Source organism: Lepisma saccharinum, chromosome 11, assembly GCF_977018435.1.
Source record: "Lepisma saccharinum chromosome 11, izLepSacc3.1, whole genome shotgun sequence".
NCBI lineage: Eukaryota > Metazoa > Arthropoda > Insecta > Zygentoma > Lepismatidae > Lepisma > Lepisma saccharinum.
In genome coordinates, this window is record NC_139239.1 from 33,486,898 (window position 1) to 33,506,510 (window position 19,613).

The following is a 19,613-nucleotide window of genomic DNA, read 5'->3' on the forward strand; positions in this document are numbered from 1 at the left end:
CATTCTCTCTGACAGACGACTATCAATGAATGTTGAGAACTTTAAAAACACCTTGTAGTTAGTTATGTGCAATCAAGACGGAAAAATTGAAATGCTCTTCCCAATGTAGATCTTAACATTTTGCCAGAAATTATAGATAAAAGTAAGCGACTACCAAATGTGCCTTTTTCGGTTTATTTTGCCTTTTTTTCATTTTTAGTGCCTATTTTCCACATTATAAATGCCTTTTTGCCTGCCTATTTTAACGAAAATAAATGCCTGAACTTCCGGGCTCTAATGATCATCAATTCTTAATTTACACAGAATTGTATAGCATTTCTGATGCCATACAGTATTCCGTGCCAAGTATCTGGTATTTTTGTTACCAATTAGGGCTGTACCAGTGTACATCCTGAACAGTGCATGCTACGTTGAAAGTTCAAGCACTTTAGATTGAAACTCACCTACTTCCACCAACTTTCCCCTCTTCATTTTTCACTATGTGCACTAATAACGGAGTTGCCTGTGGAACCAAACTTTTGAGTCACACTGTATTTCTAATACACTGGATATAAACATCATATTCATGTATGTTAATTCAAACAATATAATATTTGATTTCTGTTGGACTTTTACTTTTGAATATTAGTAATTTGTCTATCAAAATCTCTTATCAGCCATTTCCTAACCTACCCTAACCTAAACTAAATCTAACATAACTCCGGATACCACTGGCATCCCATTTTTAAATTTTGTATACTTATTGAGTAATATTGTATGTATGAATGTAATTTTTTTTAAAAATGAAAAGACCCATTTTTGAGAAAATGGCTACGAAAGTTTTCTTTACATCACCCTCAAGTGTTTCTTTACCCTGTCATAGACATGCTATATCTCGTGTGAAAGAGCCCTTCAAGACCTTTCCAACACTGTCCGTATCCCTTCTATAGGTGCCCTGGTTGCTGAAATATTGCAATTTAAAGTTAACAAGATGTTGGAAAAAATGGTCAATATCGCACAGTTTGCAACACTGTAATTTCAGAAATACAAAAGATATGATCTGCAATGTTGCATATTTTCCTACCTCATGTGGCCCTTGACTTAATTCCTGTTGTTCCCTGTGGAACATAGGGCATCAACAAAGCATCTCCACCTGGTCCTACTGACAGCAATTCTCTTCATTGCATTCCAACTCTTTCCTTCCTCCAAGGCCTCAGCGTCTGTCTAGGCCTCCCTCTTTTCCTTCTTCCCTGCAGGTTCCAGTCTAGTGCCTCTCTCTCGACAGCCTCATTTTCCTTCCTCAACGTATGCCCTATCCAATTCCATTTTCGCTGCTTTATTTGTATGGACACCTCGGTTTCTCCAGATTTTCTCCAAAGTTCTTGGTTTTGAATCACTTCTGGCCAAAAGATATTTAAATTTTTTCTCAGGCAGCGATTGATGAAGGTCTGTAGTTTAGAGGTAACCTTCCATGTCTCAGACCCATATAACAGTACAGACTTAACATTACTTCGAAAAATACAAAGTTTGGTCTTCATAGATATCTTCTTGTTTTTCCTTTCCATACTGGATAGAGCCTCACAAAGGTACAGTCACAAACACTGCCGGCTTGTAATGAATACGTTGACTTTCAATGGAATTGTTACAAGCCAGCAGTGTCCGTGGCTGTACCATTTGCTTTTTGGATATGTTGAGAAACATCCTGTTCAGCCCCTCCATCTTTTGCCATCACACTTCCCAGGTAAGTAAAGCTATCCACATTTTCAATAATCTCTTCACCAATATTAAACGGGTCTGTTTTTTGTGGAGTTAATCCTCAGTGCCTTGGTCTTCTTGGAGTTAATGACAAGTCCTACTTTCTTTGCACTTTCTATCAGATCTGCTAGTTTTTTTTTTGCATATCACCATGTGCTTCAGACAAGAAGCACAAATCGTCTGCAAAATCAAGGCTTTCTAGTCTGTTATTCAATACCCATTGGATACCACGTCTTTTCCCTCCTATTACATTTTGCATCACTGCATCGATCACAATCAGGAACATTGTAGGTGATAATATACAACCTTGCCTCACTCCAGACTGCACATCTATTGGCTCAGAAACACAATAAGTTTCTAAGATAAGATAAAGAATTTTTGTGGGCACTCCATATCGTTTCACTTCCTTCCACATTGCATTTCTGTTGACCAAGTCAAATGCTTTCTCGAAGTCAACGGACTGTATAGAGACGAGATGACCAATCTATACATTGCTCCAAAATTATCCGCAAGGTGTTAATTTGATCAATACAAGAGCGATTTGGTCGAAACCCTGCCTGTTCTCTTCTGATCTCCAGTTAACATGTTCCTTAATTCTGTTTAGGATAACTCTAGTGAAGATCTTAATCGGAATGGAGAGAAGTGCTATACCTCTCCAGTTGTCACACTTTGATGAATCCCCCAATTTAAAGTTAACAAAATGTTGGAAAAAAATTGTCAATATCGCACAGTTTGCAACACTGTAATTTCGGAAATACAAAAGATATGGATCTGCAAAGTTGCACATTTTCCTACCTCAAGTGGCCCTTCCAGTAGTACAAATTTCAAATTAATCAAAATATGTTAGTTGAAAAGTGCCTCTTCACTTGTTGATTTCAAATGGAATGCTCCAATAACCATTATATATATGGAAAGGAGAAGTAAATGTGGGAATACTAAGGCAGTATATAAACTTAATCTGCCTAACCTACTTGAGTAAACATTTTAGTAAGGAAGTAATGTTTTATGCAAACAAACAAATAGATGTAATGTAAACTGCATTTATTTCTGCAAAACTTAAATTAACATACTTGAAAAAAGGAAGGAAAATAGTTCATCACCAATAATGAACAATTGCTCTTGTTGTTAAATATTTTGAAGATAGCAGCACTTGTATGCTACCAGATCAATAGTCACCAATTAGCCACTTGCTGTGAGATGTGTCTCCAAGAAAGATGTAAGAAGTAATGATGTAAAATTAATCTCCACAATAGATTCAGCAAGTAATCACAAAACCTGGTCAGTATGCACGTACAGGCATGTGTAGTATCTGCTTCATGTAGAAAATTTGTATATCATGAGTATCGGAATTAGAGAAGATGAACTTTGGTGATAATTTGATATCATGTTGTTATTTTTTTTTTTTCAGGGAGTTGACCTTACTAACATAGTCAAAGATGTAAGCTTATATAAGAATGAAGACCCAGTAACAATACAAGCAATAAACAAGCTGGACAGCATCCGGAAAGAGAAGGGTAGTGCAGCAACAGAAGATGTGGTGAGCGAGCTAGTGACATTGAGGAATGAGTGTAGGCAAGGCATCGCACACAAAGTATTTGCAGGCAAAAATGGTGCTTACAAGGTCCTGGTATCCCTCATAGGAGACTTCAGGGAGAACGATCAGATTGTGAAAGAAGCTGTGAGCACTTTATGTATTTTGATGTCGGGGCAGCCAGACCTTCTTGACAGCGATGGAATATCGCTGATCATAAATTTATTGCAGCAAACGGACAAACAGGATGTACTGCAAAAGGCTCTTCGTTGGGTGAGGGAGTGCTGTATTAAACATGAAGCAAATAGAGAACATCTTGTAGAATCTGGTTTAGTGGAGAGATTGAAATTCCTCTTGGAGATGAATGATACCCCAGGACCTGTGGTTCAGGATGTATGCAATGTTTTCCAAGTTCTGGTGTTGGATGATGACATAAGAGTTCCATTCGGGAAAGCCCATGAACGAGCGAAGTTTATAGCTAGTGACAGCAAGTGTCTATTGATACTGACAGATCTTCTCAAAAGTGAGTAGTTCATATTTTCCTCCATCTTTGACACAATGTAGTTATAGTAGTATTCAGCCTTATCTTGAGTAACCTGCAGAATTAACTTCACTCAGCAATATTAATAAATAATTTGCATTAATACTAATCTAAAAATTACACAAATGTTTCTTTATACGTAAGGGTAACCAAGAAAGTTCTACTGAATTTTAACTAACACCTTCAAATTCTAAAAAGGTGTATGAAGTGGCAACTGCACCTGGCAGGTCAAACATAGTCTCCATCAACATCAACATGTGGCAATACTAAGGCAGTGTAAAAACTAATGACCAATGACCTATCTCCCAACGTTCTGGAAGACATGGATCCCACTGTGGTAGAACTCTGCAGAAGGTGAACCAAGAAAGTCCTGAAATGGAGTTTGCACCTCGTCTAGGTTCCGGAACTTTTGTCCTCTGAGGTGGTTGTCCAGTGAATGGAACTGATGATAAATGGACAAAATAATTTCTGGGGAATGAGGCAGATGCATCACTGTTTCTCAATGTAGGTGTCACACTTGTCCTTAGACATGTGTGACCTTGTATTATTTACTAAGTAGAGGACACCTTTGCAATTCATGAGTACTTGCATCAAGTTTTTCAGTATCTCGTGAACATGTTCTAGCTGCTAAGAGTAGACAGTTGCATTCATTGTCTGGTCAGGTATCAGTCTGAGTAGTTCACCAAACATAGAATGTAACCTTCTTTTGATGCATTAAAGTATTGTAAAGAACCTACTTCTCATTGCAAGTCAGCACTGCCTAGAAAGAAATCCTTCTCCAGACGTGACAGAAAGGAAACACAGACATCTGCACATGTTGCTTTCTCAGCTCAAGTGAAAGCATGTGTGTCCCATCGAACACCTTATGCCATTTTCAATGCTGATGGAGGCGTTGTCGAATAATTTCTGCACCGACATGGAATTATTCTCCCAAGTTGTCACAGCACATCAAGTGTGTCATTATCTATGGCTCTTATTCTTCTGGCAGTGGTGCATGTCGTAGAGGTTAATCGCCATCCATGAAAGGGTGTCTGACTGCCATGTGGGAGACCTGGGTTCGATTCCCAGGGGGGCTGGTCTAAGGTTGAAATTTTTCCTGCTTTGCACCTTGTCCCCACATAAAGCAGCTGTGGGGCTCACCCAGCTTCAAATCAATGAGTACCTGAGCAATGAAGGTGGCCAGAGCATGGTGCTGATCACATTACATCCAAAAAGGCCTACCTCGAGAATGTGTTGGGTCCCTACCCCCACATCTCCTAAATGTGCCTTCATGGCACGGTCCTATATGCACAGGGAACTTTACCTTTTACCGTAGCCTTTACTGTCTGCTCATTCACTAGAGTATATTGCCAAAAGCCTGGCATATTTGGGTCAGTCCCAGGTTCGATATCTAATGGAGGCACATAGTGGTTTGAATCCCACTTTAAACTGTAGGCAGTCCCGATTAGCCTTACTGTGCATAAAGTGGACTCAAAACACCAAATTAATCAATCAATATTTGAAAATTCAATCACTTTAGATTGAAACACAACTATTTCCAACTCTTTCCATTTTTACTATGTGCATTAGTAACAGAGTTACCTATGGGAGCAGACTTTTGAATCACCATGTATTTTTTAATAACTGAATTTAAACATTAGATCCATGTACGTTAATTCAAACAATATTGTATTTAATTTCTGTTTTACTTTTGAATATTAGGAATTTGTCTATCAAAATATATTAGATGCATTACCCAACCTACTCTATCCTACCCTAACCTACCTAAATCTAACATAACTCCGAATCCCATTGGTGTCCCATTTTCAAATTTTGTAGTTATTGAGTAATAATTTTAAAAAATTAAAAGACATGTTTTTGAGAAATTGTCTACCAAAATTTTCTTTACACCACCTTCAATTGTTTTTTTTTTTACTTTGACATAGGCATGCAATATCTCGTCATTGCCGTGTAATCAAGGGGTCCTGGGTTTGAACCTGGTGGAGGCACAGTGGTTCGGATCCCCTTTAAACTGTAGGTCCACTCCCAATTAGCCTTACTAGCCTTACTTACTATTCTTTCAGTACAGTCTCAGCTACACGCCTATTGTTGAAAAGATTCAATTTGCACTAACCAAATAGAAGAAGAAGAAGAAGATGAAAATTAATAATCTTATTTCATTTTTTTTTTTTACAAAATTTCAATTTCATTGAGCCCCCGCGTAGGCAACGCCAGGATGTGAGGGTTCAAAACAGTTCCTGCGTATTACCTAATATGTATTTCATTCTCGTAGCAAGAATTGTGCACTTACTGATGACACTTTTGTAGAAAAATATTTTGTAATATAAAAGCCATGCTTTTTAATGGGAATTTAAAATTCCAACAATTGTTATCTCGGAAACTATGAATCCTAGAGTTAAAACTTACTTCCAGTTTTCTTTCGTACACACTAGACAATACGCCAATGGTCGAATAAAATTAATTTTCATTTATCAAGTAGAAGAAGAAGACGAAAGTTAAATAAAAATATATTTTTACGAAATTTAAAGTTGATCAGGCCCCCATGTAGGCAACGCCAGAACGTTATGGTTAAAAACGGAACCTACATATTGTCGGATATATGTTTCATTCTCGTGGCAAGAATTGCAGGCTTGCTTCTGATACTTTCGGAGAGAAAATATAATTTTGAATGTAAAAGCAGTACATTTTTTCGGGGGAATATTGCACCAACTCCTCCCTCCCCAAAATATATTCAGAATCAAATTGAACTTTAGGATGCTTAAGGCTCTTTGTGTAGCACTCAAGACATGTATCTCTTAAAATTGCCCGAATCGCAGTATGCTCCAAAAGTCGAAAAAAACAAATGTGACTTATTTCACGTCTGAGCGTTTATTGTTTAAAAACATGTGTTGGAACAGATGACCACTATTCTGTATCAACCACAAACTTGGGCTTTAACCTCGCAAAAAATCACTAGAAAGGAAGTAGACGATTATTTACAGTTCTTTACACATACGTTAACAGGGTGAATTGACTATCATAGGACACCCTTTCATTTCAGAAAAGGAATGGATATGGATAATTAAATATTCAAGTACCACAGGTAAAATGGTGTGACAGGACCTACCTTTCAAGATAGAACTCCAAATAGCCACCGTACTGAAATCCTCCATCTTGGGTTCGTATTAGTTATTTTTAAAAGGGAAGGTTGTCATTAGGCATCAGGCAAGGATTTTTCTCCCTCAGAAATACCTTTCTGCAATCCACTTTGCCATATGTGGTGTATTTAAGTGTTATTATTTTGTTTCATCCCGCTAGGAGCATTCAGTGTCTAGTGGCATGAATATGTTCGATGTCAGTCGAATAGGATTCAACTGATTGCTAATTGCTTCTGTTTCCCAGCTGGCAGATGAAAATGTCAGCAGTATTCCTCCAAAGGACCACTTGTTATGTATCTATGTGATGTGGTCAGTATGCTACTCCTTTTGTGGCTGCTCACAGAGCGTAATGTACTCATTATGCACCCGCACAAGAATATCTGGAAATATTATGTTACAGCTTTCCAGGGTGTGTTCCTGCAAGTTATCTTTGTAGCGGATTTTCAGATATCAGATGTTCCACAGTTAGAAAGTGGGGGGTTAGGTCGGCTGATCTGGAAATCCATTCCTCTGGACAATGCCAACCAATCCAATGACCAGATAATTCATATCGACACATTGACGAACATTTGCTCCATACCATGATGGAACTTCGTTATATTGGAGATAACAGGGAAAATTGCCATCTTCACTAAGAATTGAAGAGAAGACTTGTCTCCTGCATCATTTCAAGCTAGCGCTGTGCATTTAGGGTGAATATGGGTGCCGCAAGGACTACCTGCAGTAAGGAATCCTAAAGGCCTCCAACATAATTCATTTCTCCAGATGTTTTAGGCATATGGGTAACACAAAATAGTAGCACATCATGTGGTCACTTGGATGTTGTAGTTATAATTTATTTAGCTAATAACTTTCGTACCACACCACATATGGCATAACAAATCTAATTGCAGAAATGAAATTATGTGGTTAAAAAAATGGCCCGATTTGATATATATCATATGCGAGTCTCACATGATATGTATGTAACCCTTTCCAATTTAAAAAATCAAATCCAAGATACATAAGATAGCAGATTTCAATATGGCGGCTATGTTGTAGTTCTATCTTGGAAGGTAGGTCCCGTCACACCTTTTTACCTGTGGTACTCGAATATTTAATTATCCATCTCCATTCCTTTTCTGAAATGAAAGGGTGTCCTATGATAGTCAATACACTCTGTTAATGTATGTCTAAAGAACTGTAAATAATCGTCTACTTCCTATCTAGTGATTTTTTGCAAGGTTAAAGCCGAATTTTGTGGTTGATACAGAAAAGTGGCCATCTGTTCCAATACATGTTTTTAAACAATAAACGCTCAGACGTGAAATACGCCACATTTGTTTTGTTTTTTCGACTTTTGGAGCATACTACGATTCAGCCAATTTTAAGAGATACATGTCTTGAGTACTACACAAAGAGCCATAAGCATCCTATTTGTATTTAGTAAAGGTCAATTTGATTCTGAATATATTTCGGGATTGGGGAGTGGGTGCAATTTGCCCCGAAAAAATATACTGTTTTTATATTTAGAATTATAGTTTCTCTCCGAAAGTATCAGAAGCAAGCCCGCAATTCTTGCCACGAGAATGAAACATATACAGTATCCGGCAATATGTAGGTTCAGTTTTAAACCATAACGTTCCGGCATTGCCTATGTGGGGAGCCTGATGAAATCTAAAACTCTTAAAGTATAGTTTTATTTAACTTTCTTCTTCTTCTTCTACTTGATAAATAAAAAATATTTTTATTCGACCATTGGTGTATTGTCTACTGTCTATGAAAGAAAACTTGAAATAAGTTTTAACTCTAGGATTCATAGTTTCCGAGATAACAATTTTTGGAATTTTAAATTTCCCCTTAAAAGCATGGCTTTTATATTACAAAATATTTTTCACGAAAGTGTCTTCAGTAAATGCACAATTCTTGCTACGAGAATGAAATACATATTAGGTAATATGCAGGAACTGTTTTGAACCCTCATGTCCTTGCATTGCCTATGTAGGGGCCTGACGAAATTCAAATTTTGTAAAGAAAAAATAAGATTATTAACTTTCGTCTTCTTCTTCTTCTATTTGGTTAGTGCAAATTGAATCTTTTCAACAATAGGCATATAGCTGAAACTGTACTGAAAGAAACAAGCTATAATTTGTAACTATGGCATTCATAGTTACAGAGATATAAAGCTTTATTTAAAACCTTGCGCAATTTTAAACTTCCCACTGAAAACGCGCTGGGCATTTAAGGATCTACCTTTCTGTGCACTAGGGCCTTGGAATAACAAGTTGAAATTTTGACATACATTAGATCTAATTATGTAGTGTATGCAACTGGGCTTGGATACCTCTTGTCCCTTTTGTGCTACACCATTTCAAAAATCCACCATTTTCTAGTGTTTTTCAATTTCTTGCATATTCAACCACATATAATATGGATTGGGTTATATATATGGAGACGACATAATGTGTGCATACTGAGCTCACATCAGGGTTACTAGAAAAATTAATGCCACCCTCTTGGTTGGATTACAGTTGTAACAGCAGGCACACAAGATATGCATTTTTTGCCACATAAGGTTTTTTAAGGCATATTTTAGGGTATTTTATTTGCTAATCTAAACAAGCTGAGGGTATTTTGATGCAATACACGTGTTCCTTTTTGAGAGGTTTGTTTGGTGTGTAAATATCACTTGGCTGTGATCAATAGTTCCAAAGTTATTGAGTCCTAAAGTTAGCTCTGAGGCTCATTTCTCATATTTGGATCACATTTTCTGTTGCGCACCACTTTCTTGACGGGGTGCTTGCGTACTCCTTAATTTTCTTCAGCACCCCCTATGTTCAACTGAAAACACTTAGAGTGTCATATTATGTCATGTCATATCGAGCGTCGAATGTTAGGTACTGAAGTCATTATTATTGTATGCATCAGGCAAACACTGAAAAAGGTGCCGATATACATACTTTCCTGTACTGGCGGATTAATGTGAGTTATGTTTTTCTTTCGTTTTCGTTTGCATTGTTGATAAACGGTTTATTTCCGCCTGTTTGTTCTTCCTCACACTGGAGCAAAAATTTCAGCTGCTTTCAAGGTATCAACAAGTCACTGACCAAGTCGTGCTTGGGAAATTATTTGAAGGGCTTGGGTGTAAAACATGGTGACATTTTGGTTATTTTTGAGTTACAAAGTAAAATGTGCCATCCTTCAATTGTCGAGTGAAATTGCCATATCATACAATTTGCATTGGACTCAGTGAAGCCTTCTGAAATCGGTAAACACAACACGAAAACAATTTATCTACAGTATAGTTTCTAATAACCTTTTTTCTTAATGAACTCAGAAATGACCAAAATGTCACTTACCATGTTTTACACCCAAGCCCTTCATTTAAGGCAAGTTGTAATGTGAAGGGTAGTTTTCTTGTTAATATGTCCTGTATATTTGTTCCACATAACATGTCTAGTAAACGTACCATTTCAGGCTTTTTAAAAACCTGTTAGAAAGAGGCCCAATGTTCAGGAAGACATTTTACAGTTCGTTATTGGGGATAGTGCGACAGAAGGGATTTTAACGAAGATGAAGTTGCTGTGCACTTCGCGTTTTGTCCTGAAGTAGCAGACGGAATGTACAATGTACTATGTATTTGGTACCTCCATTGGTTACATTGAAAAGGTTCAAAATTAAAGACAAGGATAATTTAATTTTTTATTTCACTACATAGTTCAATAAGACTGCAAAGTGAATCTGAACGTTTACACTGTACGACCACTTTCTTGGAGTATAAGACTTAATACATATCATCATGCAAGTCCAGGAGGAAGGCAAGGGGGCACACACAGCCTGCCTGGAAAATGAATGTCAATCTAAAGTTATTATATTTCACACAAACAATTTCATTTCAGTCAGTAATTTTTGTTAATCAGTGGCGGTGATTAGAGGTGCAGTTGCCCACGCTTTTTGGTATTTTTGCCCCCACACTTTTGGCACCTTGCTCCCTAGTATTGAAAGGTTGCATGTATATTTCATGGTTTTCCTTATTTTCAGTATCACACCCCCTACATTTCTTTCTGCACCCCCTCAGCACCCTTTGATGATTAATCCTGGCACCGCCGCTGACTAAGTAAACGTGAAAATAATTTTCCTTTCAGTGTTTTAGTTACATACATGGTGTCTCAAGTAGGAGCCAGTTTTTTGTAGTTTATTGTTACTGTTTCTTTTCACAGAGTTTCAAGAAGACAAAGAGACCTTGAGTTTGCTTTTATCTGCTATCTCCTCTCTCTGTGTGAGGCATGAGTACTGCCAAGAAGTATTTGAAGCTGGTGGCTTGAAGACTGTGATGGATATTTTGATGACATTTTCAGAAAGTGAGGTAAAAGTTGCTTGCTTACTGGGAATGTTTAGTTAGGTAGCCTTCGTTCTCTGATGTAGAGTCAGATTCTCATGTATTTTATGTTGTAGCTGCTTCACTCCAAGTGCCTACATAATTCTGTGTTCTTTCCACATAATCCCAAACTTCTTGGTTTGTTTCCTGTAGATTTTACCTATTTCGTATTAAGTGGCAAATGCTCCATTAAGGCTTTGCAAAGGTTTTACCTTAAGGAGAACTGCATATTTAGAAATTTAAGAGTGTCATTCAAGGAAAAAGTTCCACACTGGTGATAGTACGTAATATTCGTTACCTATTAACAGTTTCTGGCAACACTACCGACACTACCGTCAGTATTCAGTGCCCCTGTACTAAGTGACACTGTGCTACCTTTTTCTCTCATTAAAATGTGATATGTCCCGTGAAATATCAATGTCTTCTATTTTGTCTGGTAAGTGTTTACTGTCTCCTTCGTCATTTTTGTTTATCTGCCCTTCTGGCACTTTTCCTCATCCTATTCCTGTGTAGAGTCGGTCATATACATATTAGAATGTATTGCATAGTTATTAATGCTGTTACCAGTTGACATTTAACCAGTTAACATTCACTTTTCTCACAAATATGTAATAATTCTGTGTAATTTTTACTAAAAAATACTTACCTATTTGCTTATCAATTTCAGCGATTCACTGTCTTCATTCTTCTTCATTGGCATTCTAATACTTTTACTTTTATAATAGTCCTGATGCCTTACATTGCTGAGAGTCGTGATTCTGAGTAAGTTTTGCATCAGGCCTTGTCATCAGTAATGCCAAGATTTTTCTACACAAGTGTAACAGACAAATCCAGTGTGTCAAGAAAGAAAAGCATGAAATCCTTCACAACAATTCTATCTAAATGCAGACCAAAGATAGACCCAGTAACTTTAGTATTAACCTGTTAAATGGGCATGATGAATTTGTCTACAAGAATCACTTCATTGTAATTTGTATGACGGACCATCCTGTCACTTGTATATTACAGTGTATTCTGTATCCTGGGTATGACAAGTAATGGCTTATGTAGCGATAGTTTTGTAATGTTTGAAGGTTTCTGCACTAGGTGGCATAACCGCCCACGGCTAATGTGGGAATGTTCACCCTTTATGATGATTACTTTGAAATGCTGCAAATTTGGAAGCTCAAAAGCCACAGTTTGACAGTTTGTTGTAAGAATCTAACAGGATGTGGCCAGAAACAAAAAGACATGACATGCTCACTGATAAAGGTATATTTGAAGTGCTTGAAGAAGTTTTGTATGAGGAAGATCAATGTGATATTTTTGGAGAGGATTCCAATAATTCGTTTATCAGTACAGGAGGAGAAGATTTCACCAAGTGAAAGCGTGTCTGTAGACATTACGTCAGATCAACATTTCCTAAGCTAACCACACAGTGTAGTGCACGCATGTGAATTCAAATGTGAATTTAGAAGATGAAAACAGCTTCAGTTGTACTTGTATCCATATCTTCCTCTAAAAGAATAGCAGGTAGAAATACCCAGGGAGGGTAACACCACCAGCTGAAAATTACACAGTTAAGAGGTTAAAGAAAATTATTCTATATTTGTGCAAGAAGTGAATTGTGACAATAAATAGCATGTTTTTAAGATGCTTAAGATTCATTGTATGCAGTACGTTAAATATGTAATATGAACATTACATCACAAGTTATGCCTTGAGAGTGTTTGTACTTAATGAGATACTCTTTTCTTTGCAGGCATTGTGCAGGCAGTGTATGAAGTTTATAAGGGTTCTTGGAGGCCATGATAATATCAAAATAGAAATTATCAAGTCTGGATCTGCACCTTTATTGATGTCAGTTATTAGGAGACATCAGGTAGGATTTCGTTCACTTTTATTTTTTATTAATTTTGTTTTTCTCATTATACAGCATCATCTGTTGTCAGCTTTAATGTAAGTGCACTAGTGATCATGTTCTTTCTCATGTAAAGAAGGCAACGAAACTAAACTGGAAAATCATTCCAACTTTCAATTAGACCTAACAGCATGAGACAAGGCAATATCTTATTGTTAAGTTCAAATATCAATGGCAATGCATTGAATCATTAACTGAACTGGAAATGACGGAAATTGTACCTTTTCCCCAAGTTTGATACTAGTTTTTTTCATACTCTTATCTTTAAAATCCTCAAAGAGTAATAATACAGTAATATGCACTGTTGAAGTCAAACAAAGAAGGACAAGTGATTTCAGCACAGTTGAGCTTCCATGCTACAGCTTGAAATATTTTTGTGCTGTCCTTACAGTTGAGTTAAGAGGCTTTCTTCATATTACTTAAGGCTTGGCTGGACCTTTTGCCAATGGCAGGGAAGCTGTGTTTGAAAATTCCTCTCCTTTCGAAAAAATGCTATTATATTCCAAATTCTGAAAAATTACATCTGTTTAGAATTCCTTCTTAAGCATTCACATGAACTTTTGTGTGACTTGCTTTTGTTGTCTAGATATCTGTGGTGTAAAATAGGCTTACATAGCCACAAAACTATTGTGAATGAACAGCAAAAGCAAGTCACATAAATGTGCGTGCATCTTCTAGAAAGAATTCCAAGGAAATGTAACTTTTCAGAATGTGGAATATCCTAGTGGTTTTTTGAAGGAAATGAAATTTCAAGAAATGGTTCCAGCCGAGCCTTTAAACAGTTTCACATTAACATTGATGATGATCAGTGGCAGCTGGCAGCTAGTATGATGGGTAGTGCCAACGTGATCAAGAAATCGAAAAATTTTTGCTAGCATATGTCATAGAAATCTAATGAAAGAGGTAATTTTAATGGAACTTTGTTTACTAAAATTGCAGACAAAAATTCAGAGTTCCTAAGATTGGTTTATTTTACTTCGCATTTGTACTACTTTTGGCTAATCGTGAAGATAAGGATGAGTGAACACTCACAAAGAACACTCATGCTGCCCAGGCCGAGATTCGAATCCGCAATCCCTGGCATCGTAGCATGCTGTGCAGAGGTCGGCCAGAGTTTCTAGGAAATAAATGCGACTATTAAAATTTCGACGCCTGTCACCTTTACCATTTTTTTGATATTTTTAAATACAATTGATGTTTAAATCTGGCGTGGGACAGCCAAGTTGTTTAACTTTTAATTTAATATCGTATTGTACCTTGGAAAACGGTGAATGTAATAATGCTCTAATCTGACTCATCTTTACTAACTACTCTTCCTTTCACACACCATCGGACACTTTCACTTCACTAAAAAGAAAAACACTGAACAATTAGAGACACCGAGTCGATCACGGTATTCTCGCCTTGCTTTGTTTATAATTTGCAACCCCAGCATAGCAGACGGTACATCAACGATCGGTGTTACTAACAACTGAAATATGATTATCTGCTAAATGAACTGTAGATCTACAATTTTTAGAATTCAATGCAAGAAATTGAATTGTATCTCCAAGTGAAATTCTTATACTGATAGATTTTCCGTGTGATTTATTAGAAATATTAATGTAAAAAATCCCCTGGTGATGCAAATTCCCTTTGATATTTAGGCAATTCTTTTGTACAGTAAATGTCTTTAATGTTGTCAACATCAGTTGCAACACATGAGTGTCTGTGTGTATCTTTCTCGCGAATTACTTCTCCGAGTATTACAAATTGGTCAAGATTAGTCACTTCTCTGTGAAGTTTGCAACTATGTCAACACAATGCGATAGCTCTCGCGTCGTGGCACGACGCAAGCTGGCATGAGTGGTTGTCTTATGGCTGCCACCCCACCTCCTCGCTCGTTAACTGTGGAGACGTTTTCATGCCTCCGCGCAGGCCTCTGCACACCGGCCAGACTATGCTAGCCCAGAGCAAGTGAGAGAACAGCTGGGGATGCGGCGCAGGAATTGAGGCAGCCGTAAGCTGGAACGCTTACGAGATTTCGAATCTCCTCGTTCGTAAATGTATTAATTTAACTATATTTTGGCAAAGCAAGTGCTTTTTCTTTTTCTGAGGGTAGAGCCATGGCACGGCGGCTCTCCCCTTAGAGCCACTGCTGATGATGATACATTTAATGTGGTGTGCATAGCATTAACTTATGTAACGATAATTATCACTCAGATTTCCAAAAATCTTTGAACTATATCTTAAGTCATTGTCATCTATTCAAAATTTCTATTTCTTGAATAATTTTAACCTTGCAGTGACTTCTACATCTTTTTGGCATTATTATTGTTTTTGTGTAGTCTTCAGGTCCACTCCTAGTGCATGGATTTGGTGCTATAGCCTCATTGTCATTAAGGAGTCCGAGCAACAGCTATGAAATATGTGAAGCTGGAGCAGCAGAGACAATTATACAAGGAATGAAGATCCATAAAAACGATGTTAACGTTCAGGTAAGTTTTCTTGATTTTTATTATCAATATGGTATCAACATTCTTCATTTGTATTTCTTCTTGCTGAACTGGGCCCAAGTTCAAATTGTTCATTGTTGTGCATTTGGTGGAAACAAAATACTTCAGTAATAATAATTTCCACGGATTCACAAATTGATGGAAATTATGGTGTGGGTTCAGAGGAAAATATTCAACGATATCCGCAGTGTAGATAGTTTGTTGCATTTTTTTAAAACAATAAATCAACAAATGTCACTTATCATAAGATTATACAAAATCATAACAGCCAGTAACAAAACATAAGAGCATCAATATTGCATTGAAATGTGCAAGATAATCTTCTTCCTTCATTATGTCTAGATAACATACAATTGATTACAGAAAATAACTGCCACATGCATCCATGTACAAAGCAAAAAATTAATACTTACTGTCCCTTCCTTGGGAATAGTATTTTTGTCCCACATATTTGTTTACACAAACTGGCCATACTTTCGTTTGTCTCTCGGAGTAGGAGTTTTTTTTTTTTTTAGGTGCATGCAATGAAAATCAATTTGCCCTACGGGTTTCATCCATATTAGTGTCTGTTTTCTTTCTGTGAAATATCATACCTTTACCAAAATATATAATTAGGTTAGCAGGTTCAATTACATTCCCTTAGTACGAGGGTGACTCAGATATAAATGGGAATTTATTTTTCATAATTTATTGAAACAAAATAGAAATACAAAACAAATGCATTACTTTGCTAGATAGATCCCTGCAACTGAAATGCGCATTTGCCAGCGGATAGGGAGTTTGGCAATTCTCATTTTCCCAGAAAGTCGACGGACGTATACGCAGCCAGTTGCACGTAAATTCTTCCACTACTGCTTTATCCTCAAAACTCTTACCTCCCAGTGATTCTTTCAGTGGCCAAAACAAATGGTAGTCACAGGTGGATAAGTCTAGACTGTATGGAGGGTGTTCAATTGGTGTCCAATGAATTTCCTTCAGTTTGTCATGTGTTGCTGCAGCTGTGTGAGGTCTGGCATTGTCATGAAGCAGCAGGTCCGGTAAGCAGCCTTAGCACTTTCCAGGAGTCGACAGTAGTAAGCAGCATTCACTGTTCTTCTTTCATGAAAATAATAAATTAAAGTGACACATCTGAAATCCCCAAAAAAGTGGCAGGATCCTTCCCAGCTGATGCGTGGCTTTTGGCCTTGACTGGCCCAGCTTCTTCTTTTTCCGCCAGTCCATGCTGGCCTGATTTCACTCTGGGGTGTAGTGATGGACCCTGGACTCTCCAAACTGAGCTCAATGTCTCTTTAAAATTTCAACCAGTTTTACCCTTTCTTTTGTAAGAAATTTGATAATGATGCATTGTGCAACAGACGGATGTACCTCTTGTTATCGTTGAACATATAACTGAAAAATTGATTATCTGAAAGTTGTATAACTGAAATATTATGATACACGACCTTAGGGGAATTGGCAGGGACTGCCAGAAAAAAATGCACTATCGCAAAATGTATAACTGCAATTTCATTGTATTACATTCGAGTGAAATCGATGGACACATTTCAAGATGGCAAACTTTATAGCTACCTTAACAAAGTTTTGGGGGAAAATTACTTATTACTGTTTATGTGTGAAAGATATCTTTCTATGGAAAATACATAAGATGATATTTTTTCGTACATTGTTATGGACCTATAGCAATTTTTTCCAACTAACATATGTGGTACAGTCAAAAATAAAAATTGTCTTTCTACTGCCTGGTGGTTAGCAAGTCTGTCATGTTGCTGCGTGCAGTACAGACACTGGCAGGAGTGTTGCATTGCCAAATATACATACTTTGAATGTAGTGTTATGTAAAACCTTGCATCTCATGTGTAATAAATGTTGTCAAAAGTTTGGTTTATTGTTGACTGTATCACATACTAGTCAAGCAATGAGTGTTAATCCTCTTGAATTGTGTGGTTATGAATACGTTTCTACCAATTATTATCCACATAACTTTCAATGAATTTTGATTGATGTGAATTGACTGTAGATACTGTCTTAAAATAGAGTAAAGAAATACAAAAGACTTCTGAAATCCAGGCAGACATTGTGACACATTTCATTACAATTTGTACTTATATCTTCATTCACAATTCCACATTGCCTCGCCTTGATGATTCACAAATTAGCAATTGAAAAGTTGCCAATCATATGTATCATTCAAAACATTAGAAATGTTTAGTCAGACCTTTTGCAAGAGGAAAAACTGATGACTTTCAATGTTCAATCAGAACTTAAAATCAACTCTATATCTGAGAAAAAGAAGTGAATTTTTTATTATTTAGGGCATTAGAATTATAGATTTGTGTGTGTGGGTTTCATTACCCAGATATTCGGAACATATGTAGATATTCTATCTATAAGGACTTAACTGTTTCAAGAGTTTATTGTTCTCATTGAAAGGCTAAGGGGTTACCCTTTGCGAAGACATCCAATGTCAACTTTTATTTCATGCAGTACACCCTGGACTTCATTTACAAACTAATGAGCTCTGCCATCCAGATTCACAGCCAGTATAATTCTCTGTGAAGCTTTTATTGTGTCCTGTCCATGCGTGAGTGTTTGTGATTATCCTTTCTCCAGTTTGATCGTATTATCTTTCTTCCTTATCTTCACAGTGGCAGAAAAGTGAAGTAGAATAAAAGAAATCAATCAGCAGTGATTGAAAAGCTAACTCTTCCACATGGAAACTATAGTAAATTTTAAGAAACATTATGAATATATCCATATGAATCTGCAGTATATATTTTTTTGGAATTATAGGCAATGACACTAGTTAGCCTATCTGAGCATAAAGTGAACCTAAAACAAGAATTGACAAACTTAGTACATATTTTGTTCATTCTTTCAGAAGCCTTTTTAACAGCACCTTGTACATAACTTTCACAAAACATAACTAAAGAAAATAGCATGGGAGATACACACGTTACTAGCAATTTAACACACCATAAAGGAAAATTGCAGCCCAGCGCTTCCACTGAGTTGATCATATCTTTTTAACGAGTGCAATTGCGTTTTTCAGAAACATGCTGCCCTGGCTATTCGCAACTTGGTAGCAAGAAGCAAAGACTTGACAGATCAGTTCTTGTCACAGGGTGTTGAAGATCTGCTTCGCACAGCGATGAAAACTCATGGTGCAGCTTGTGATGATCATGTGAAAGCAGCTCTCAGAGATCTCGGCTGCAAGGTTGAATTCAGGGAACTTTGGACTGGGAAAGGTGGGGCCTTGAACTGAAGCAAGTGATTGCATCAGTTTGAATTTATTACAATAGAAGTGCTTTACCAGACATTACTACACCCCTTCACCTTATTTTTTTTTTTTTGAATCTCCTCTAATTTTTCTTTTTGTTTGGTTATTGTTATATATATTGTTATTGTAATTCGAATTAATGTAATAATTACTCAGATATAATTTTCATTTGACCATGGATAATAAAGTGGAAGAGTTTTGTGCCTAACAGAAAATGGGAAGGTACTAGTTCTGACAAATAAGAATAATTTGCTTTCAAGTAATGTGCATACTAAATGGAAGATGTTTGTATTTACAGAAATTGTTAACAGATTACTTTTTTGTTACTTTTAACATTTAAACATCTTATAAGGATGTTGCATAACTTATTTGTATACTTTTAAAAAAATGCAATTGTTGTAAATTTTAATAAAAACATTGCTATTGCAAGAATATTAACTTGTGAATATCTGTTTAGGTTGGTTCTATCTTTTCACATTTACTGCATTTTATACAATCATAGTAAAGAGAGAATCTGCAACCAGGGTGGCGACACACCTGGAAAACCGGGAAAATTGTAACTGTGTACAATTTAGAACACCTGATCGAGGAAGAGGTGTTTCAATGAAAAAAACTAAAAATCTGGAGTTTGCCCCCTCTTC

The 19,613-nt window shown here is 36.8% G+C and overlaps 1 protein-coding gene across 1 annotated transcript in view; it reads left to right on the forward strand.

Annotated features, from left to right (window-relative positions):
- Window positions 1-19,406, forward strand: part of LOC145995194 (armadillo repeat-containing protein 6 homolog) — a 32,661-nt gene extending 13,255 nt beyond the window's left edge. The window contains exons 3-7 of the mRNA XM_083131750.1: window positions 3,143-3,788; window positions 11,143-11,288; window positions 13,042-13,161; window positions 15,528-15,677; window positions 18,745-19,406. Coding sequence (XP_082987876.1) covers window positions 3,143-3,788; window positions 11,143-11,288; window positions 13,042-13,161; window positions 15,528-15,677; window positions 18,745-18,957 — 1,275 coding nt within the window. The 3' untranslated portion in view covers window positions 18,958-19,406. The remainder of the gene's footprint in view (window positions 1-3,142; window positions 3,789-11,142; window positions 11,289-13,041; window positions 13,162-15,527; window positions 15,678-18,744) is intronic.
- Window positions 19,407-19,613: the final 207 nt, after the last annotated feature.